General features: G+C 41.8%; 2 protein-coding genes across 2 annotated transcripts in view; one reads left to right on the plus strand and one right to left on the minus strand.

Annotated features, from left to right (window-relative positions):
• Positions 1 to 2,393: 2,393 nt before the first annotated feature.
• LOC136440106 (uncharacterized) lies at positions 2,394 to 15,579 on the minus strand. Its single transcript, XM_066435924.1, has 10 exons — positions 15,251 to 15,579; positions 14,424 to 14,564; positions 13,233 to 13,329; positions 12,197 to 12,340; positions 10,035 to 10,166; positions 6,397 to 6,513; positions 5,940 to 6,077; positions 5,101 to 5,224; positions 3,935 to 4,056; positions 2,394 to 3,147 (listed from the first exon to the last, which is right to left on the minus strand). Exons 1-10 carry the CDS (start codon positions 15,422 to 15,424, stop codon positions 2,738 to 2,740), a joined length of 1,599 nt encoding a protein of 532 aa, XP_066292021.1. The 5' UTR covers positions 15,425 to 15,579; the 3' UTR covers positions 2,394 to 2,737.
• Positions 15,580 to 18,591: 3,012 nt separating this feature from the next.
• LOC136440842 (uncharacterized) overlaps positions 18,592 to 23,775 on the plus strand; it is a 14,728-nt gene continuing 9,544 nt past the window's right edge. The window contains exon 1 of the mRNA XM_066436980.1: positions 18,592 to 19,124. Within this exon, the coding sequence (XP_066293077.1) occupies positions 19,055 to 19,124 (70 nt within the window). The 5' untranslated portion in view covers positions 18,592 to 19,054. The remainder of the gene's footprint in view (positions 19,125 to 23,775) is intronic.

Genomic DNA, 23,775 nt, shown 5'->3' on the forward strand with positions numbered 1-23,775 from the left:
AAAGGATCTGACATCCAGGGATTGATTTAAATCAAACGTCATTTTAAGAAGACCTCATTATTTTCCTGTATCTTGTACAGCATTTCTTCTATGTGATGTTACATCATTTCTTAACAATGCAGTTCATCAAGTTCAGGGAATTAATTGTCAATCAGCCATGGTTACATCAAGGTCAAAGATATAGCAACTGAAGGTTGTTTGTTTTATACATGCCTAAAACTTCTTGACAGCTAAAGCTATACTTTATATATGACACACACTACATAATTATGTTGTTTAATGATAATGGTAATACCGTATTACTTATAAAATTACAAACAATCAGTGATAGGACTAGTCATAGATTGTTTTTGTTGCATGATAGTGACTACTGTGAAGCTCTGTATAGATGGGAAACAATTCATATTTGTGCATGTGTAAGTACGTTTACTAGTAAAACTAGACTATTAGTGTACATGTAAGCTGTATAGGATGTATACAGGTAATTCGTGATAATCAGAAAAAAATTTATGTATTTTTGAAGAAATTGAAAGCAATAAGGTACTGCAGCTGAGGTACTGAAAATGCCAAACGGAATAGTAGATATATATGTGAGCTTACCGCTGAAACGGGCCCAGACAGAATTTGTACCTTTTCAAATGTGTGGTATACAATGTATGTGTACAGGCTTTCTAGAGGGTAGAAGCACACAAGAAGAAAGATATAGTGCAGGGGAAAAAATGTGGTAGGAATATATTTACATTTCAAAAATTGTGTGAACAACTTTGAAGATACGTGCATGTTTTGAAAGAAAAATACAATTAAAACAGTGGATATTTTACTACCCTTATGCTTTGGGCATTTCCAGGTTGTTAGGTTTATTTGTAGTTGTTGCTATGCCAGTTCAGAAATCGTTGTGCAATTATGTTCAGTTTGTTTACCAGGTGTGTCCTTTGCTTAACTACCGTGTTATTACAGGTGTCAACTAACAAACAAACAAACAATCTGTACATTTGCAATGTTGTAGCTTGTTCATATACCAGGCAACACCCCTCAGTTGGGGTGTAACGTTACATGTAGACTTGGTGTATTTGGGTCCACCATTGCTTTATTTTCAGCTCACATAATGTCATGTAAAAGTCAATTGTAGATGCAATGTACTTGTAAAGGCTTGTATAGTCAAAGATAAACATGTATACAGAACTATATATTTCGCTGCAAAAATGGGTGGTATCCCCAATGTTGTCTACTTTCGTTCGGTGATAAGATAAGCGATTAAATATAGCAAGTAAGAGTGTGTAACGTTGGGTAACATAAATTCGGGATTTTTCCGATAATGGTTGACTGAAATCAATCTAGCAGAACAATAAACCATCCTTTTTTTCTATTATTCTGTCAGTATCATGTACTATCTTTGCACTAATCATATATATGGTAGATTTTGTCTCTAGTCGTGCTGACACCATAATATTTCAACTTGAAACTACCGTCCGCCGCACGCACAATGACGGTGCTGTCGGACAGGGGGGCACATTAATTCGGGAGAGAAGATTCGTCTTGAATATCTTACCGCTAATCACATTTTATACAGCAGCTATTCGTTCCATCCTTGGCTTGAGGAGAGTGCTATGGATATAGACGTGTCCAAGTAAAAAAAATACACGAAAAAACGGCCGTACCGCACGCATCAGGCCTTCGGGAACAACCCGTGTGTTGAGTCGGTAGAACGTCACTCAAAGTTCACCCCCACCGTCATGGAAATCTGTACATTATTCATCGGGGCGTTAGCTGGATGCCGTAGAAATGGTAATACTACTATGTCCATGTGTTTCTGCTTGTGCTAAGAGCAAACTTTGAGGAAAATATCGCCATCAGTCCACTATCACACACAACATTTAGACAAAAAAGTGTTCCTCGCAAACGTTTGTCGTCTGCCGAATAGCAGTATTCTGGGTATCGAATATGGCGGCGGGAAAATTCACCGTAGTGCCGTAGCCATTGGTTGTAGCAACAAAGAGGCGTTTTGATGATTAATCACACTTAGAGTCCAGTTGTAGGTTAGCAAAAGAGATTCTAATAAGTTGTATTGTAAATAATTGTGTTTAGCAGGAAGCGGATGTGACATTTGTCTTATAAACCAGCGAACAACTATGTACATATAATTCTCCCACGAAGCCCTCAGACTGTGACAATAAGGGACGGAGAGTTTTTGACGTAGCCAACTTCTAATGCATGGTTATCGAAGCTTTTCAGACAGTGTTCTGAATGCGTTAGTCTGTCAAGTTTGTATTTCTAGCGGTATTACTGATGTTGCATCTAGCACATATCCCTAAACACCCCGTTTTCGAAAAATCCCGAATTTAAGTACCCCGCGAATTTATGTTACCCAACGTTATATAAATGGCAACTAGATCTTGTGTAACAAATGTACACAGAATGTGGATAAAACTTGTGTAATTATGTCGTTTTCGTTTGATATGTTTTGAATCGCAAAATGCATGTATTGGCTTTAAGCTGGGTAAGATATCACAGACACTCTTGTACTGTGCTATTGTGTTTATTCAACATTTGCAATTTTTCATTCAGTAAAGATACCATTAAAACTACGGATGTTTTTGTTGTCATCCTTTGAAATCAGTGTGAACAATGGCATTTTTCTGAGCACTGAAATACTGAAGTAGTACTGAAAAGTCAGCATTAACAACAGAACTGGTTTGGTAAGTTTTCGATGAAGTTAGCTACTGAAGACGGCGAGAACTCAGCACCCTGCCTCGCTAGGCGTCTCGTCCCCTCCTGCCATCCGTTCCAGCTTGTGCCGTAGCCGCTCCATTTTCCCACGTGTTTGTCCAATGACGTAGCCGGTTTCCTCAGCGATCTGGTCGTGCAACACCTGTACGTACTGCATCTCGAAGCGGTTGGCAGCGATGGTCTGCCGCCTTGCCTTTCCGACGGCAGCGGCGAACAAAGCCCCGGTAGTACAGTGTACCCGCTTGATGTCCCTCTCTACCTCCTCCTGGTGCTGTTTTATCATGGTGTCGATGATTTCCTGGGCGGGGAGCTGGACTTGGGAGCCCGACCGCAAAATGCTGGAGGAACGTCGCAGCATCGAGCTCATCCTGCGACCGAGTGTTTTACCAGTGGTAGAACCTTTGACAGGAAGCTTGGACACTGGGAACCCAAAAAAAATGTATTCGCTTATCTCCACATGAAAGTTCATGTGTTAGTAGGAAGTTATTCTGGATCAAAGTTGAACAACACAAACAAATTGGAATCATAATGAATCGCTTATAAATGCGGTACTTTGAGGTCGCCAAGAATTATCTTAACAAGTACAATGTAACACGTGTTACGTATGGGTACTGTCCCTGGTGCTGAACGAGAATCTAATAGACACAGAGGCTACACTAACAGCATCCCCTAACATTGTCTTCTTCAATAGGGCCGGCAAACGTGATTTTCTTCTTGCAGAATGCATATTGCACGCGATTATCAAAGCCCTACTGTGCGTTCTGCATGTCTTTGTGTTTTACTATTACACACGTCGTGTGGCGTAATGGATAGAACATTCGACTGTCAAACAAGGGGACCACAGTTCGATCCTAGGCTGCCCCCAGACATGTCTGAACATGCGCCCCGACGGGAAAGGCACTAAACACGGCGTTTCCTCACTTCACCCAGGTGTAAATGAGTACCTAACTCATCTAGGGTTAGGGACGTCCCTCGGATAGGACGTTATATGGAGGTCCCGTGTTTGGGGAGAGCCACACCCAGCGCACGTAAAAGAAGCCACCACACTTTTCGAAAAAGAGTAGGGGCATGCCCCGGTGTACGATGGTCCAAAAACCTACAGTCGGCCTCACATGGGTTCGCCCTTAGTAATAGCCTCCGGCTAGTTGGGCAACCCTGGCATTTACATGCCGAACCAATAGATAAATAAATACTATTACACACTTACCGTCCACGTTACTGGTGAGGGCGACACTCACTCTCCGGGCGGCGGGCCCACTGATCCCTATGGCGTTGGAGTTGATCCTCGCAACCCCCCTCCTCACGCGAACAAGAGTTTCGTCGTCATCACTGATATACATAAAAAGAGATGAGAACATTGCGATTAAGCCTAATGTTTATCAAAGAATTTGCCAATATTGTAATTTAGACAGAAGAATAACTTTATTGCACGACAATTGTACATGGTACAAAGTATGGCAAGAATTCGTAAACACAATACAAAGTAGAAGTATAGAATAAAACTTAACATCCTAATTACTAATACAATACAATACAATAAGATACGATTTAGGACGAGTGTCATTTTGTTGTTGATTGCACACTATACGACAATGAGAGATATATGCTCTTTAATTGTATACTACACAAGTTTCCTAGTTTTCAATATTTAAATAGCACAGACAAATTCGTATTCGTTATGGAACTAGACAACCCATGTATCATAGGCTCCAAATGTTCATACATCCACAACTGTATTAAGAAGCGAGAAGGAATTGAACCTGTACATAACAGTATTAGTCTTCAGATGTAGTAGAATATCACGTTTTTAACATCACTATAATTATTCCACTGCTTTATCACTATGACCTGTACTTAGCTTGCAAGAGCAGAAACGTACAATAAAATTATTTCATTCATTCATTCATTCATTAAAGGAGTCCTTAACTCCAGAGGGCGGTGATATTTTCCATTAGATTATGTATCAATTAATACATAATCAGCCGACTTTTTACAAAAGTCTGCTTGTGGTTAATTTCACAAGGTGTGTTTTTTAAAACTTTTATAATCTAACTTTTGTCAGGCCTTGTCAGGCACACTGTATTTAGCCATAGGCTGAGGTGGTTTAATTTGATTAATCAGAAAATAAAGGGGCACCTGGGGAATTCGGACTATTGGGTACTTTAATTTATCGTATACTGTAAAAAAAATATCAATTTTTACTTCCGAAAATTATCATCTATTTGAAAATAACTCCCCCCTCTGGAGTTTATGACTCTTTTAAGATAAAATGCTACCTTCTTGCCGATGAAATGGTCCCTGTTGTAAACGGCACAACTAAGAAGAATCGTACAAAAGACACCACTATCCTGAAGCAAACCAACTTCTACTTACATACTGTTGAGCGCCACAGACTTGAGAAGTTTGGTCACGGCCTTGGGTGGAACCTCAAAGTTGTGTTGACCTAAAGACAACCCGTGTTCCTGATTTAAGTCGAAGTCATCTCTCATCAGAACACCTGTTGAAAATCATAGTAAATAAATAACCGCATGACGATTTCTTCTTGCAATGTGAATTTTATATGATTATTTTCCCGCAGGTTTGCTTGCTGCGCCGTATAGAGATGTTTTTTTTTAATCTATGGAGAACAAGTTAGCCTGGTTTCAACCAAGCCCCGTGTCCGCTCGCCGCCTGTAACGGCTATCCATGATGACGATCCATCTAGGCATTCTCGAGTTATCGTGTTAACAGAAGGACCCACACACGAACGCTGTGCAAAACATAAGCTTCTCGACGAAGGTAATAAAGGTGTATTATTGTTTTGTTTATTGTTTATTCGCATATATGTACAATTATAAAAAAATAAACAGGGCAAAAAGAAAACATGCAGGGGGGGGGGGGGGGCCTAGGTGGCTTTTCATGGGCCTCCCCTAAACTAGGCAATGGGAATTTTTACATAATTATACATAATCAAAACTAAGCAAAATTAACGAAAGAACAAATAAATACATAATAAGTAAGATTACGCTATATAATAAGTGTGATTACACTATACATTATCAAATTAGCATTTACAATTTATAAAGAAATAGATCAAAATCATACAAAATTATAATCATATTAATTATTCTGTCATGAAATATCAAAGGAAAACAAGGAAAAGAGATGGCACTCTAGATAGGTTTTAAACTTACGACTCTTTGCTATGTAAAGTGAACTGCAGTGGTGCGTACTTGAGGTGACCGAGCTTTCCGAGTAGGTGTCTGTGATTTGACAGGGCTTCTCTATCCAGGTGTCACTGCGAAGCTCGACTGCGGTCGGGCGGGCGTCCGGGTCCAAACTCATCATCCTCCGTACGAAAACTCGCGCCTCTGTTGGAGCAGATATTCGGATGGTCAGGAGTAAGGTACTGCCAAGTTCACATTGCATGCTTTACACATGCGTTCATTTTGTGGCAGCTTGCGCTTACGAAGATAACCGCTAGAGGACTTTATCGTCGCAAGGGGACCCTGTCTATCCACATGTATATACATTTATCCGTAACTCTGTTCTAAGAACTAAAGAGCTGTATATTCTGTCAAAAGTAATCCCGAATTGTACTTTTATTCCATGTTCCAGAGGGTTTTATATGTTAGAAGATGTTAGCAATCATGTATGTCCTCGTAGAATTGACGCTATCCAGTGAAACACCTTTTGAAGTCTTTTGGTGGAACCTCATTTTTTGCGCCATGGAGTTGAGTAGAATGCCGATGTCCCCTGAGTCTGGAAAGGGTTCTCGTCCGTTCAGCATGGAAAACAGTGTGGCACCTGTAGAGGCAGTCAGAACTTCACTTAGGTATCTTCTCTACTCTACTCTACTCTACTCTACTCTACTCTACTCTACTCTACTCTACTCTACTCTACGCTACTCTACTCTACTCTACTCTACTCTACTCTACTCTACTCTACATTACTCTACTCTACTCTACTCTACTCTACTCAGACTCTACTCTACTCTACTCAGACTCTACTCAGACTCTACTATACTCTTCTCTACTCTACTCTACTGTACTCTACTCTACTCTACTCTACTCTACTCTACTACTCTATTCTACTCTACTCTACTCTACTCTACTCTACTCTACTCTACTCTACTCTACTCTACTCTACTCTACTCTTAGTTATACATGTTATAACTGTAAAATTGAGTCTGAAAATGATAAGACTTCTACACTGATGATGAATGGTTTATTGAGTACTCAAACTGACAATGGCAGTCAACTGACTGAATTGTTTATTAAAATTCACCACAAATGTGGAAGGGATGGGAGAACAGGCTATGATGCCTTTTCCAGCTCTCACCCTACAGAGGAACATCTAACATCAGATACAATGACCATTTTAAAATATACAATCATAAAATAACCTAATCAATAACTAAGCGTAATGGTGTCAGACTTTACAAAGATATTAAAATCAATCAAGTGGGTAAAATCTAGTAACATATTTTAAACCATCTTGAGTTCTCACTGAAACATGGTGTGTCTACATGTCCCTTTAGGATCGGGGCGGGGGGTATCGCAATACCAGAGAATGACCCATTTGCACAATGGCCCGAAACGTCATCCTTTTAAAAGCTAGTCCGATGTAGACAGAGCTTGACCAGGCTTAGTGCTGTTGTTACAGTACAAATAACGATCTTCATGACAGGGATGGCCATCATTTTAACGTGCGTTCGCACAGCGATGTTTATCTTAACGTCTTCCTTCTAATGGCACGCTTTTCACCCTTTTCGAAGATTTATTTTGTTTCCTTTGTTAAGTTAGTAATTCAAGCTGTGCCTACGGGTTGTCTGATCTACGAACTGGTTTATCTCATAAGTAGACATTTCTCTCAACACCGGGACCTTGGGGGTAACGTTAAACACAAGCAGCCGGGCCAGTACTGACCTAGGACGGTGGCGCAGGGATTGGTCTAAAAATAAACACTGGCCGTCTAGATGACTCTTACCTAACGTTAACATTCAAGGTATGGCACCAATAGTGTCATTATTGTAATGAAAATTGAAGATGAATTTCACTTTGTCATGGAATGCTCTAGATACATGTATGATGTTTTACGTCATAAGCTACTCACACTTCTCAAAACAAGTACAAGTTTTAAGAGTCTCGATGCTACAGACCGTTTTGAGTACATATCTAAATGCGACAATCCCCACAATGCGAACATAGGTAAATATCTAAACGACTGCTTTCACATTAGAAAAAATACTGAAACTAATGATTAAATCAATGATTATAACACAATATCGAAAACGTATGCTAGCCCTTATTGTATTGTATTAGTAATTATGATGTTAAGTCTTACTCTATACTTCCACTTTGTGTTATGTTAACGAATTCTTGCAATACCTTGTACCATGTACAATTGTCGTGCAATTAAGTTCTTCTTATTGTACAGTTAAGTACTGAAACAACTGGGCAAAGATAGTGTCAAAGTTTCGTGATGTTGTTGTTGGGTAAGTCAAAACTCACAATCAAAAATTGAATCTTCAACTGTGCTCGATAGTTTTGGAGAACATATCTACTAGTTAGTATACGTTATTTTTTATCAATGTGGGAAATGACTACATTGTGGGTGCCGGTCCAAGTCTCCTTGATGTTTAACGTCCTCACTATGGGAGCTTCTTTGATCATGGTCTCTCCGCCAAAAGGTTACGGCATAAGCCTTATCAAAAATGACAAAACTGGAAACTTTTGGTCTGGGAATTGTCACCATCTGGTATCATTCAGATTTCGTAGCATCTCCGAACCTGAGAAGACAGACAAAGCTATTCCCGTCAGTCTGTTGTTCCTGCCATGTGTTTTAGAGGTCAAAAGTTTTCCAGACGGAACCGATTGAAGGCGTTAGACCGGCACTGGACTTGACCTCGAGACTGACCTCACGTCGACTCCAAACAAACACGTGTTACTTGGAAGAAGAAGGAATTACTGCACTTCTATAATGAATGGTTTCCCCATTACATAGGAGTTAACCTGGCTTTACAGAGGTCACAGTGAATGGTATACGAACTCTATAAACGTGTTGGGGGAGGGGGATATAACGTTGTCAACCGTCATTATAATGAATGTCATCACCCGCAATGCAAGTATAACCTTACAATCTAAGGCAAGCTCAGAAACTTTTAGTCTACTTATGTCATGTCCTGACGCAATTTCCTTGTACATAGGCCAATATATATCTACCTTTTTTTTTCTAAAAAGAAATAGAATCATCTCTGACGCAAACAATTGATGTAAACTTAGTTTCCTGTGTATCATGTAATACATGTTCCATATACGTATACTGTATTACTCTTATTGGATACCGTAGTGTTTAGTCTTAAGTTTTGTAGAATTCATTAGCATCGTTGATAAGCAAAGACATAATTATATGTCTTGATATTTTGTACTACCTACGAACTTGCCATACATTGTACCTGTTACATTTGTTGTGCAATAGAGTTTGATTGATTGATTGATTGATTGATTGATTGAAAATTGACGGTCAAGGTCGTTACAAAATATTTCTGCCTTCTTCTTCCTGCCGAACAACATTCGCATGCTCCACAATATTTTCACAAATAAATGTCTGATAACCGTATTTTCATACCGCAAGCAAAGCATGGCGGTTTTCATTCCGAAGCAGATTGGTCGCACTTCTGTGTCTTTTATCTGGATGTTGATACTTGTTGTATGTGACTGTGTGCTACTTGTTTTATTTGTTTATGACGCAAAGCAGTGTTAATCACTGAGCTGGGCAACCCTAGTAAAGATGACATAAAAGAAATAAAAAAAGTTAATCTGTAGATGTAACTTAGGTTGTTGCGACTTATGGATGGCTAGGCTGTATGGTGATCTGTATGCAGGTATATGTACTAGATCCGGACCTGTACCTGTAGCTGAACAATTTGAAAAAAATCAACATGTGTTTTTCTGAACTTCTTCCATGACAAAAACATTAACTGTTTTCGACTTGTCAGCAGATCTATCTCTGATGAAAGAACATAACTAGGTTTCCTACCGTCAAACTCCCTTGGCCTTGCTATCAAAACTCCCGGCCTGCCTGCATGATCTGTTGCATTTTCGTTACGCTGTTCCAAGGTGTCACGTTTGGTGTTGTATGATGTCAGGAGATCAGTCACAAAATAAGCACATACTTGGTGTAAATTTATATCGGTACAGTACCGGTACTTCATGATCCGGTATATTGGACCTGTACCGAATCAATTTTTACGGTACAGTACCGGTACACAGTAACGGTACGCAGCACCAGTACGCATGTATTGATATAACAGATGTGGTACTTACCCATACTCCACACGTCTGATTTCTCTCCGTCGTAAGGATCCCCCTCTACTACTTCCGGAGCGGCGTAACCATAGCAACCACAATACGTGCTCAGGATTTCTTTGTTCCGGTTCCATCGGGCAAAACCAAAGTCTGAAAGAAAAAAACAACACTTTTTTTTCATTTTCGGTAAAAATAAACAAGGATGTGGCAAATGATAAAATACACGGTAGAGATTGGCTGAATGAATGATAATGATAAATGTGTTTATCCATTTCCGTTTGTCAGGTGTAAATACTAATCCATATGGGGCTGACAATTTGACCTCACGCTACAAATATTTATGTTGTAAGGTTTGTTGTTCTTATGCTTGTAATGTACCAGGTAAACAAGTATCCAAGTAAACAAGCCATCAAGCATGGATAATACAAAATGACGCTGCCACGAACTAAGTGTCTATCCTTCTCTCACCCCCTCTCTCTGTCTCTCCCTCACTCACTCCCCACGTCACTACCTCTCTCCATCCCTCTCCCAAATCTTTCGCTCTGTCTGTCTGTCTATCTCACATACACACTCAAATGTCACCACTAGGGGTGGGTACCGGTACATGAAATTCAGGTCCGGTCCAGGTCCAGGTCCAGAGGGTCAGGTCCAGGTCCAGGTCCGGACCTGTACCTGTACCTGATTATAGTAGTGTCGCAGTACATCATATTTTGGAGAGCGAGACAACACGTAAAAGTCTCCAAACGTCATGTCTGGAACTATATAATTTCTTAAGTTTGCGCTTTGTCTCAAAATTATAACTGTACTCTCCTCGCCGTCTGCTTACTCATCCTTTAAGTGTTTCTATATATGATTCACAGCTAACGTCTTCGAAAACGACTCGTTAAATCTGCTGTTTTGTATTTTCTTAGACCAGTTATGTGACCGCCTGCTGGTAGCCTGGTACTATGAATTTTCTAATCGGTCCATAGGCCGGTCCACTGATTTTTTATGGACCGGTTTTTTTTGACCGGTACCCTCCCCTAGTCACCACCTGTCTGATGGCGACCCTTACCGGTTCGAACCCAACACCCAAGGCCACCCCAACCCCACTGCACGGTCAAGGTCACTGTAAAGTGTCCCGTAAAGTGGTATAAACAATCAGTTACGCAGTGGAAATTTTTCTTACAGAAGCGTGTCGGCCACCCACCTTTTCTTGCTGTGTACAACTAACTCCCAAGGTTAGTTAGCCTTGGCAGAGGTGAAGGTAGATGTCACACACACTATGGGTCATTTCACAGGAAGGAAGGAAGGAAGAGTGGAAGGTCAAGCAGGACTTCCACTTCACAACGTGTTCTACTAAGACAAAGAAGGAAGGAAGGGAGGAAGGAAGGAAGGAAGAGTAGAAGGACATCTACAAACACAAGCTTTCCTACTAAGAGAAGGAAGGAAGGAAGGATGGAAGGAAAGAGAAAGAGAGAAAGAGAGAAAGAGAGAAAGAGAGAAAGAGGAAAAGAAACTACCATGCCCACTGCTAGCATGCACCAAACTAGGCACCGCCTCATTACTCGAAAGGGTACCTACTGGTTAAACGTCAAGTGATGATTCAAGTGATGATTTGGTAGGATATGTGTGACTGGACATGGCATGTGTACAAGCTGGTAGTAGTTCTGGCCAGGACACTGACATTTCGAAATTTGCAGAGGGCGGGGTTGGGGGTTGGAAGGGGTTAATATATAAATAAAATGTGGCCCTAACCCCACCGCACTGCCACGACCTCAAGGCCTGGGGTCTGTACTTTTGTGCCACTGTCTCATGGCTCTAAAATGGTGATTAGCAGACATACCGTATCACAACACGACATTTAAAGGCAACTAAAGCAATTTTAGGATTTACTAACACTGTCTAGCACAATTGCATAATAACTTAATACTCTGAGCATTTTAAAACCGTGCAAAAACGTGTCATACGATGATCCCCTTTTTTCGCGAGCCTACAAAAACCCCTGCGACGATTATCAGTGAGTTCTCACATTACAACGAAGTCTTATTTTTGCATCATGGACGTTGCTATACATTGCAACAGTGTTGTTTGAACTAATCATGAATAGAAATGACTAAATAGATTTACTTTCAAAATCCGATTTTCGGGCCCTAATATTGAGTGGGTTGCCTCAAGGAGGGGAGGGGGCCATGACAGACCTGCTAGCTTGAGCTGGTTTCCCTCAGCTAACAGACAGTTCTCCGGGCGGATGTCCCTGTGCACGACCCGGGCCCTGTGGAGGTACGCCACCGCTTCGATCAGTTGACGGAACAACGCACGCGACTCCGCTTCATCCAGATGTCCTTGGGTGGATATAAAGAAAGAAATTAAGGGTAGACATTTCCTGACGACAAACCTGCAATGCACATAAGATCGACACTCCTTATACAATCACGTGTAAAAAAACTCTCCAATTCCCTACTTGGTCGGACTGCTAAATGGTGATTCATAAATATGACTCGATTAACATAGGACAAGTGCCACTTGTTTGTACAGACATTCTATTAACTATTGCAGTGACCATGTAAGATAGAGTCTATTTTAATGTGTATTTATATTGAATTTGTTCCGCTGATGACGTTTTTAAGGACAGTGCTAGTGATTCTGACTAATTTCTATTGTTATGAAAAACGCAATTTAGCTCCACGAGCTACGATGTATTTTAATCGGATAAGCTATTCAAACTATTCAAAACTATTCAACAACGGAAAACCGTAAAGGACGATTATCTAGGGAGCAAAAACGCACATCTTACATTCTATATTGATTGATGAATCGCAACATAATTAGACATCCAATACATGTAAGCGCCATTGTCTCTCTCCTCAAAGCACCACCGCAAAATACACAAACAAGCTTGAATACACTCGTCCTCAAAAGGAGAAAAATGGCTACTTTGTTACTCAGGTATCTATTTCCATCGGCTAAACTCGCTCCATAGAAAATGTGATTGTCTGAGTCAACAAGTTCTGTTTCCACTCAAGTAGGTTTTGAGCGCAGAGATCGGCTACACTCGTCCTCAAAAGGAGAAAAATGGCTACTTTGTTACTCAGATATCTATTTCCATCGGCTAAACTCGCTCCATAGAAAATGTGATTGTCTGAGTCAACAAGTTCTGTTTCCACTCAAGTAGGTTTTGAGCGCAGAGATCGGCACGGTTGCCCACACAGGTTGACATTGGCACTGACAACCGACCTTTCGTGTTGATGTAGTCGTGCAGGTCACCGTTGGGAGCGTATTCCATCACCAGGTACACATTGCGCTGGTCTTCCAGGGCTCGGTAGATGTCAATCTGAATCAGGCAAAAACACAACCGTGACTGAGATAGTCGCGCCAGTTTATCCCCACCTAGCCTCTACCAGGCTCCAGAGGCGGCTGGAAAGAGTAGAAACTGGCCAAATAGACAGAAAAACATGAAAGAGGAGTTAGTCTGCTATAGGGGTACAGTTTGCCGCTGAATGGCATATTGGACCCTCTCTCCGTAGCCAACTCCCTTGGCATACTATTCACTCCATTTGGCCGATTTCTACTATTTTTCCAGCCATCCCGCGGGGCCTGGTAACGTTAGAGGCCAATCCCCGCCACCCTGTTTGTCATACAACCGTCTTTGAGCGGTACGTCTTCTGAGGTTTAGCAGTTGTATTGATAATCACTCTTACCATTTCGTTTTTAGGTGCAAAGTACAGGATTTGTATCCATAAACGCCAAGTTATCCCTGCCACCCTGTTTCTCATACAACCGTCTTTGAACGGATGTCTTCTGAGGTCTAGCAGTTGTACTGATAATCACTCCTACCATTTCGTTTTGAGGTGCAAACTACAGCATTTGTATCCATAAACGCCAAGTTATCCCTGCCGCCCTGTTTCTCATAAAACCGTCTTTGAGTGTAGGTCTTCTGGGGTCTAGCCGTTGTACTGATGATCACTCTTACCATTTTATTTTCAGGTGCAAAGTGCTGCATTTGTATCCATAAATATAACAATCGTCATGTGCGTATTGGGAATTTTAGCCTCAATTCCACCAACCCGAAGTTCAACTCTAGACTACCAGGATTGTCACAGTGTTATAGGGTCTTATAGAGGTGACGAAAACCCGAGTAAACACTTAGAGTGGTTAAAGTCGCCGTCATAATCTCTTACGTTGCTGTCCAATCTCCAAGACTGGAAATGTATAGATAACATACCTCTCTTAAGGGATAGGACCTAGTTCTGTACGTATCTACCCACATACCCTTACATTTCAGTCCTGAACGCGCCTCTGAGGGGATTTGACAATATCAACATACAATTTCCACCCGCTACGGTCGGGGATAGAGAAAAATGCACATGTTGACACCTTCTTGCTCCTTTGACGTCTGCTCTGAACTTGAACAATTCCACTACTCACCATATATGTGTGGTTAAGGTGCTGAAGTATGGAGACCTCTCTGGGCGCAAAGTCACGAAGGTATTCCTTGGGGGATTTCCTCTTAGAGATGACCTTGACTGCGACCTTCCTTCTCATCTTGGGGCAGTACGCTACCAGCACCTTGGGTAAGAATCATATTGGAGTTGAGTTGGCGTTGAAAGGTTTTACATATTGGGGAATTTCTAATCTCCAAGCAGATGTGGCAAAATCGTAACGGTCCTCAAGCTTCGGTTTCGCGGACTGGTGAAAGAAAAGAAGCTGCTCTGTTGAACCGGAAGCTTTTTTTAGATAAAAAAATGTAGTAAATCAACATAATTGCTAGTACAGAGCTCTTATGATGTTTTATGATTATTTGATTTTTATGCACCAAACGTCCAAAAGGCATGTGACTCAACTTGAAATGTAGTAAACTGTTGGCCCTCAAATGAAGATATGACAATAACAATGAACTTTATTGTATATTCATGCCCAACATGTGCTAAATGCATTAGGTAACATGAAGTAAAAGAAAAGGAGCATTGTGCTATATTCCATCTAAATCTACAGAGTCTCTTCTCTCTTCTTGAAACATTTGTACACAAATTCACATAGTTTTTCAATCATATCATAGTTTCTAGAGTACATAAAACATGTGAATAACTCGTTATTTGTAAGTTGCGCATATTTCTTGTCTAGTTGTGTGGAACTTATAAGGGGTCTGCGCATGTCTGAGTATAGTGAGTATTTGAAAGGGAGAGAAATAACCTTGACCAGTTTGTCAGACCACCAGCGACACAGTAAGTGGTGGATATAAGAAAGAACTTGACCTTGGAGAACTGTCCTTCTCCGATGACCTCGCCCATCTCGTACCCCTGTGCCGCTAGTCCCCGCACACGCTTGCTCGGCAATAAATCTCCGTCCGCCCGCTTCTTCTTCAGACGAACGTCGTCCCGAATCTTGTCGATCTTCGGCTCCGGATCGGATTTAGTTCCGAACCACATCCTGTCGTGTTTTTACACTGGTCGGGTGCTTGTGTGAGATATTACTAGTGACGGTGCCTACACGGTACAAGAATCGGTCTGCCGTAGTCTGCCGTAGTTTACATCAATAGTGCAGTGTGCACTAGCCCATGACATGGCCACACAACTTGCTCGTTTCACCCAACTCATAAACACTGCTTGTCATACATTTGTGACGTATACCGCGTTCTATTACGTTACGAATTCGTACATCATGTTCTACTCGAACGAGCACTCTGAAACTCAATCATGTTCTATTCGAGCGTGCAATCTGAAACTCACGAGAACGACACAGTACTGATTATGTAGTGTCAAAGAACGCGGATTCAATTTGATGCTTATGGTACGCAGTCACTGTATAATTCATAAGTCACAGACAAATTGTCAAGTACTATTTTACGCCTAAAGATCAGAAAATTGCAGCAGTAACGTGTTAGTATTTTGTACCGTGTTCTAGAATATCATTTCGAGGACGAGAATCCGAATCCGTCAACTCTATTTTCAAATGATAGCCTACGGGCAAGACCTTGCAATAAACTTCCTAAAACTTTCTATTGTCGGGTTCTAGCTTCTGTTGCTGTAGCCTCGACGGTCGTCTTTCGGTTGGTTGGAAGGTTTTTTTCCATTTAGTGATGAATAAACGGATAGTCTCGAAAGTCAACCGTGGTGGAAGTTTGTTGCCCGCGAATTACTGAAAAATCCAATTAACACTCTCACTCACTCATGACCCATGACCTCAGTGGTCGTCGGGGCGTCATGAAAGCCAGCAGCAATGATCCGTGCCCATCAGGCTGATTTTTAATACTTTCGACAAGAAACAACAACGTCAGAGTCCATCAAAGACATCATACTCCTACCGAGGCTACCTTAGCCTGGATGTCAGACCCCCAATCTCTAAAACATTTTTGTTATTGTTATTGGGTAGGCCGAATACTCTCTCTTCGCAGCCAGGGGCTGAATTGCGAGGAGCGCACATTTGGCGGGGCTAGATCGCAAGGGTCTCTAGCGACTGCCATTCGGCACGCAGGTGACCTCAATACGACAATTGCCCCATGTGCGGCCATAGGACTGTCAGCTTTGAACCACTCACACCGGGAAGGACCCCTACTCTTTTAAGTGCGGTGGGTTCTTTAACGTGCTCGAGGTGTGGCTCTCCTCAAACACGGGACCTCCATTTAACGTCCTATCCGAGGGACGTCCTTATCCAAGCTAGGTACTCATTTACACCTGAGTGAAGTGAGGAAAGGCACAACGTCAACGGGACAAATCAGGGAACCCCGGATTCGAACTCAGTACCTCTGGGTTCTGGGGCCAAACACCCTGCCACTGCGCCACCGCGACGCCACGCACATATCGTGTAAAACGATAGATATTTTAGAGATTGTGGGTCTAGCATATAGTCTAGGGCTACCTCGGCCTGTTATCAGAATCCCAGATGGTGTAATGGCTTACACAGCTTCGGTGTCGCCTGGACAAACTGTTAGATCAAGAACAAACAGACGGCAGGTGGTTTTCCAACACTCCACTGTCAATAACACTAAAACCGAGGCGCGTGCGTGTCTGGGTGCGTGCCAAGTGTTTTTATATTTCGGCAAACACCTATAACGGCTGCCAAAATGCCCCACCTCCGCTTATACCCTCAGACATATCGTGTAGTCAAGAAAGTTTCAAGAAACTGTTATTTTTGTGCCTTTGCAAAATGTTAGGTGCTCTGTATTTCATTCAAATGAAATCATAACTTGGGAGAGTTTGTGTACAAGTGTGCAACGAAAGAAACTGCCATTCACAAACTTGTGTGCAACCTAGTCCCAAAGTCGGACAAAGACGTACAGTGATTGATCACTAACGTTATCAGTTTATCTACTGCACAGATGCTGCGCCATGAGACGTGTTTGGTGTCCACCCGATAGGGGGCTTTAGTTATCAATCTAGTCATCACATATCTCCCACACAACGTTAAAGGCAACCAAAGCAATATTAGGGCCCAAAAAATGGAAGGAAAAAAATGCTGAAATCTTTATGGTAGTGACATTTACTAACTTTGCTTAGCACATTTGCGCTATAACTTCATACGTTGAGCATTTTAAGACCGCGCAAAATCGTACCCTTGCCTTAGTTTTGCGAGCCTACAAAAACCTCGGCCACAATTTTCAGTGAGTTGTCACATCACAACAATTTTTGCATCATGGACGTTGCTTGACATTGTGATAGTGTTGTTTGAACTTAACATGTATAGAAGTGACTAAATAAATTGACTTTCAAAATCCGATTTTTCGGGCCCTAATATTGCTTGGGTTTCCTTTAAAACAGTGCTGAAACGATATTAGGCGAGATTTTCTGGGTCTGCAGTTTCGCGATTGTTGTCTTTAGGCACGGAGTTTTGTGGGACGACGCCACAATGTTATCTATGTTGGCTGATTTTCCGCATGCTAGGCACGAACACTGTTATCGTAATAGTTCCAATAGTTACAGTGAAGCGAGTGGCGTTTTGCGTGCGGCGGCCCTATACTTAACCCCCCTAGGATCACTGACCCGAATGTACACCCCTTTTCCGACCTTCTTGCCTCTTGTGTTGATTCAACAAGTTTATCCACTAGTTTAAAGTATTTAAAAACAAAAGCACCGCCGTCTTGGGTGGTTTTACTCCTTAAGATTGATTTCTTCGTTCTCTTTCCCAATTTGCAATTAATTTTATCCTTATCGTACCTGCCAATCAAACGTCCATCACCACCGCCCCCCTCCCCCTCCCACGGGTGACCTGGGACGGAGAATGTCGGCTGTTGTCGCTGATCGTCAGCTGTATTGTGTTCACTCTCCCTCCCGTGTTTTGCTGTTTTAAGCTCAAGTGACCCATTTAAGATAACACACTTCGACAGGACCTTTACATACCTCACGGACAAGGCGACCCCTCGGGACACGACGACTGGCGAGATTAATTGGAGAAAATGGCACGAGAGTCCGGACGGCTCGTATATCATAGCAGCGTAATTTAGTCGTGCGCCTCTGGTAATACGCCCCAATTGGCGCAAATTACCTGGTGGTTTTCCTGTGGTGACATGTCTATAGCCTCTCCCAAAAGGACCGGGCGCAAACCAAAATAGAAACACATTCAACAAAATACGACTCACTAGACGTGTACTTACAGAGCTCTAACAAAGTATAGTATCTTTTCTCCACTAATGCCCTCTGATACGACTCTGATAAGAGCATTAGCGCATTGTCTTCTGGGATTAAAGAAACTGACACTATCAGCGAGTCCGGAACCGGGCCAACGCTGCGGGGGGTAAGGAGTAGCAGGCTGGCCTGAAGTTCTGGGAGAAAAATTCTGGAGGCGTTGCGATTGGGGCCAGTCCGTCCAACTGACACGAGACTTTCCCGGTTTGTTTGCATTCTTCAGATAAATGATGAAAGCTCAGATCGTCGTCGGGTCAGAGTACTGAAAAGTTGGCGAGACTGGAACAGGTTCTGAATCCTAAAGACTCGTGGCCGGAGCTTTGTGCCATAATTCACTGGCGTTTCACACTTCACAGCCGACTGGAGGGAGTGAAAAGAACGAGAGACTACCGAACGCGCGGTCGGGCACACCGCCGTGTCTCCCCGCGGACGTTTACCATGGGTCTCCCGGCGGTTCGAACGGCACTGCTACTGAGCTTTTACTTGTGCGTCAGCACACAAGTACAAGGTACGTGCGGAAATACTACGCCATGTTTATTGAAGAATTGAATTAAGTTGTTACTCTTGACGCTAAATCGTTTTTAAGGGCTGTTGATAGCTGGTTCCGTCTGGGTCAAATTCAATCCGAGTCGATTGCTCCCGCCTCTCGCTCGTATAATATTGTTTTTGTTTTCCTGGCTTCCTGCTCCACAAGGGCAGGGAAAGGGTACGGAAGGTGATAAATGGTTTCCTGAGGGAGATATAAACATCCCGGGTGATGTTTCTTCTACACTGGCGTGAGTAGGTCGCACGTCAATACGTTTTAGGAGTGCAGGGCTAAAAATCACCCACTGTACCGTGGGACTTAACCGTTACAACAGTAAATTCATACCATAAACACACTTTAGACTAGACGTGGACTTGTCACCAAGTATTACCACATGAGTCCTCTCAGACCGTAGGAAATGTAAAGGCGATACCAATAAATTCTTTACAACGTGAAACAGTTATGACTGCATTTTATTTTGAAGTGTAGACAGAAAACTACATTGTGTACGGCTGTTTTCTGGAACATGTCTACACATACCGCTAGCACCAAACATTCCCAAGAGAAAATCAATCTTCTGTTTATTTACAACTAAAACATTGATAAGGTCTAAAACAATGCCTTTTATTTAGCCATAGACAAGGGGGTCATAGCAACACCTCGGTGTATTGAGAGGTGCACGGATAGGGGATAACCCTATGCAGGTATTTGTGCCACTGACACCTATACCAACTCTGCTGTCAATAGTAGAGAACGTATCCTGTGTTGATCTTTTAGCTTTCCTAGATCCTACGTGAATAGAATGATAGCTGAAGTTCGCCATTGCAACATGGTTTTCTTGCTGAATTGAAGCTTAATTTTGGATAATACAAGGAGTTAAATTTGTTAACATGAAAAATCTAACTTGAGTTAATATGGGAAATAATTAAGCTTCGGTTTTCATTCAAAAGAAAGAATTTGAATCTTTAATAATAAAATGACAAGGTACGTCGAGTTACCCTTTTTCTTCAGACAACCCTTTTAAATTTAATGGTCATAAACTATTGCTTTATCCACATATTGAATCTTCAATACGACAGGCTATATTAGAGTTAAGAACACATTGAACATCTTATTCACCATCTAAAGTACTTCAATGGCTCATTCCTTTTTTTACAAACAAACAAACAAACAAACAAACAAACAAACAAACAAACAAGAAACCGCTGTTGAACGTTACACAACTTTTTTACTCAAACTTGCTAGCGTTACACAATCGGTATAAGATTGTAAGGTGGCAGTATAAAGTGACATGCTGCACAATATTATACAAAGCAAGTACCTAGTACAGGAATAGCTAGACTTTGCCTTTTGATTGGACAGAAAATTGTAAAAGATAGCTGCGTTTAGGGACTAGCCTCATTCGCAGACTTTGCAGCGATTTTCAACATGTGCCCTTTTCTCTATTATAAAATGCTGGGCGAGGTTATAGCAGGTTTTCTTGGGGCCGCAAGCTGATGGCTCATGTTGAAAATCGCGAATGAGCCTCCCGCAAAAATAAACGCCGACGCTTCTAGAAGTTTGCGAAGGAAGCTTGTTATCTCCATGAAAAATGGAGATATTGTTTTGGGTGTGTCTGTCTGTGTGTGTGTGTATGTGTGTATGTTTGTGTTTCCACAACACTCAAGTCAGCATAACTCAAGAGCCTCTTGATGGATTACAATGATATTTGGTATGTGGGCGGGTGTTGTGAAGCCGATTTTCAAGGTCGATTTTGGGCCCCCTGGTATGTGACCTTGGTATTGCAGCAGAACTTCCAGTTTTGTATCTTTTGACCTGGACGTGCTGTGGTCTTGATTTTTGGGAGGCAGATAGCTTGTGATGTAATAAAGAAGTGGCGTAGGTTTGGGCCCCCTAGCAGCTCCCTCTGGAACTGCAGGGGCGTTTTTTTTAGTTTGGAGTGGGCAGCCTGGTTGCGCGGACATTCACGCGTGACAGGCGAGCGAACCGCGTGACGGATCGGCATTCTCGTCTGACAAGGCGCCATCGATAGCTAGCGTGTTCCCCAAGATGTTTACGTGCCAAGTGGTCACGAAGATTTGTGACCCTAAGACGCTGACAAACACAAGAGATCCCTGTCCTATCTTGAACGACATCTTAAGGCTCTTTGTACACGCAGACACGTCGGGCGGGTCATCTATAGTGTACAGATGAAGGAAATGTTTGCGTGAGGCTGCCAAAATGAATAACCTCCTTGCCAACAGAACTATGGGCCAATTTACAGTTTACGTTGCTCCCTAGATTAGGAGGTGAGCATAGAAAGGGAAGCTCTCATTATGTAGATATGGTCTCCCGTACTTATTCATGATTAACCACCTTTTATCCGTATCCTGGAAACGGACGTTTTGTCAAAAGTAAATACATAGGGCCGGGCATCTGTCAGACATGTTTCTTGAAGACGTTTAAAGCTAGTATAAGACGCTGGGGAGTTAGCGAGAACACTTATGTTGGAGACACTCCAGTCAAACGTAGATGATAGCATTGACAAAGTTTGACATATTTTCCACCACTAGCAAGGTTAAAGGTCACAAGAATGTTTGAAATTGTTGAAAATATAAGAGTTTACATTAAAGGCAACCCAAGCAATATTAAGGCCCGAAAATCTGATTTTGAAAGTCAATTTATTTAGTCATTTCTACACATGATTAGTTCAAACAACACTATCATAATATATAGCGACGTCCATGATGCAAAAATATGACGTTATTGTGATGTGAAAACTCACTGAAAATCGTCGGCTTGCAAAAATAAGAGGATCATCGTATGGCATGTTTTTACGCGGTTTTAAAATGCTAAAAGTATGAAGTTAATACACAAATGTGCTAGACAGTGTTAGTAAATGTCACTATAATAAAGATTTCAGCATTATTTTATTTCCATTTTTGGGCACTAATATTGCTTTGGTTGCCTTTCATGAGAATTAGTTGGTAAGAATTTTGAAAAGTTTGACGGACGGATATTTTTCAAACACGAGGAGAAAAACACCTCCGCAGAGGTGGCACCCTGTTGCTTTGCTGCCAGCTGCCATTTACGATGGGTTTGCACGCAAACAAGTGCCCCTGGAGTTACCTTACATGCGTGATAGTCTTTGTGTAATGTGATTTTCTACGCAGTGCGACATGTTTGTACCTAGACCACTGATACGTTTATGAAGGTTAGACATCCAGGTAAACAATATATAAAGACAATTTAAACTCTACAGCTGGATAAAATTCGGAGACTTAAATTCCGGACGTTTCGAGGGCCCAAACCTACACTTCTTTATTACATCACAAGCTATCTGCCACCAAAAAATCATAACACGTCATAAAGACCATAGCACGTCCAGGTAAACAGATACAAAAACCGAAGTTCTGCTGCAGTACCAAGGTCACATACCAGAGGCCCAAAATCGACCTTGATGTTAGGCTTGACAACACATACCAAATATCATCATAATCCATCAAGAGGTTCTGGAGTTATGCTGACTAGAGTAGTCCGGAAATACAAACAGACAGACAAACAAACAGACAAACAAACAGACAAACAGACAGACAGACACACCCAAAACTATTTCTCAATTCTTAATGGAGATAATCATGTTGGGATAGTTCCTATGGCAAGACAACGCCATAGTAACTGTTAGTTCTTTGTGTTGTACCCACTGGTGTTTGTAACTTTGTACAGTATACCCTGATGGGACCTAATGTCGGCAGGGGAACCCAGGGTTAGAACTTGAGCCGAAACTTGATTATAAATGACAAATGAGTGAAAGCCTTGGTATTCTCACGGCTAAGGGTTGGAATTCCTTACACTTTGTTCGAATATAAATCTATCACACAAGAGCGCTGTTGTATTGTTCTAGCGGTATTTTGTCTGGGACAGTTCGCTTTGTTGCTACAAGAAGGTATTTCAGAAATTTGATAGAAAATAGCAAAGAATCAACTTTGTTTTACTTCTACTTTTTTGTTTTACTTCTACTTTATGGTATTGTACAATAACCCCCCTCCCCATCCTTCAAACTGTATTTATAAAATATATGGCTCCTAGTCGGCATGTGACCTTGCAAAGGTCAAAGATGTTTCAAAATTTGGACAACCATCGCCTGGTCATTTCCTTTTCATCGTAGCTGTTTTCCTCATTTTCTTTATCTGCCCCAACAGTTGGTTAACCTTTGATATTCGAACCTGTCAGCCAAATGTCTGTCAGGCGAAACTATAGTGTCGTCTGATTTACCGGAGGGTGCGGTCATTTGGCAACGGCGCCCGGGCAGATGTCGACAGTTTCGTCAGCCTTCCATCAAGCGCGGGAACAAACACGGATTTTAGTTATTATCTCCATGAAAAATGGAGATATAGTTTTGGGTGTGTCTGTGTGTCTGTTTGTCTGTCTGTTTGTGTTTCCGCACTACTGTAGTCAGCATAACTCAAGAACCTCTTGATACATTACGATGATATTTGGTATGTAGGCAGGTGTTGTGAAGCCGAAGTTCAAGGTCGATTTTAGGCCCCCTGGTATGTGACCTTGGTACTGCAGCAGAGCTTCCGTTTTTGTATCTTTTGACCTGGACGTGCTATGGTCTTGATTTTTGGATGGCTGATAGCTTGTTGTATAC

Source organism: Branchiostoma lanceolatum, chromosome 8, assembly GCF_035083965.1.
Source record: "Branchiostoma lanceolatum isolate klBraLanc5 chromosome 8, klBraLanc5.hap2, whole genome shotgun sequence".
Classification (NCBI taxonomy): Eukaryota; Metazoa; Chordata; class Leptocardii; order Amphioxiformes; family Branchiostomatidae; genus Branchiostoma; species Branchiostoma lanceolatum.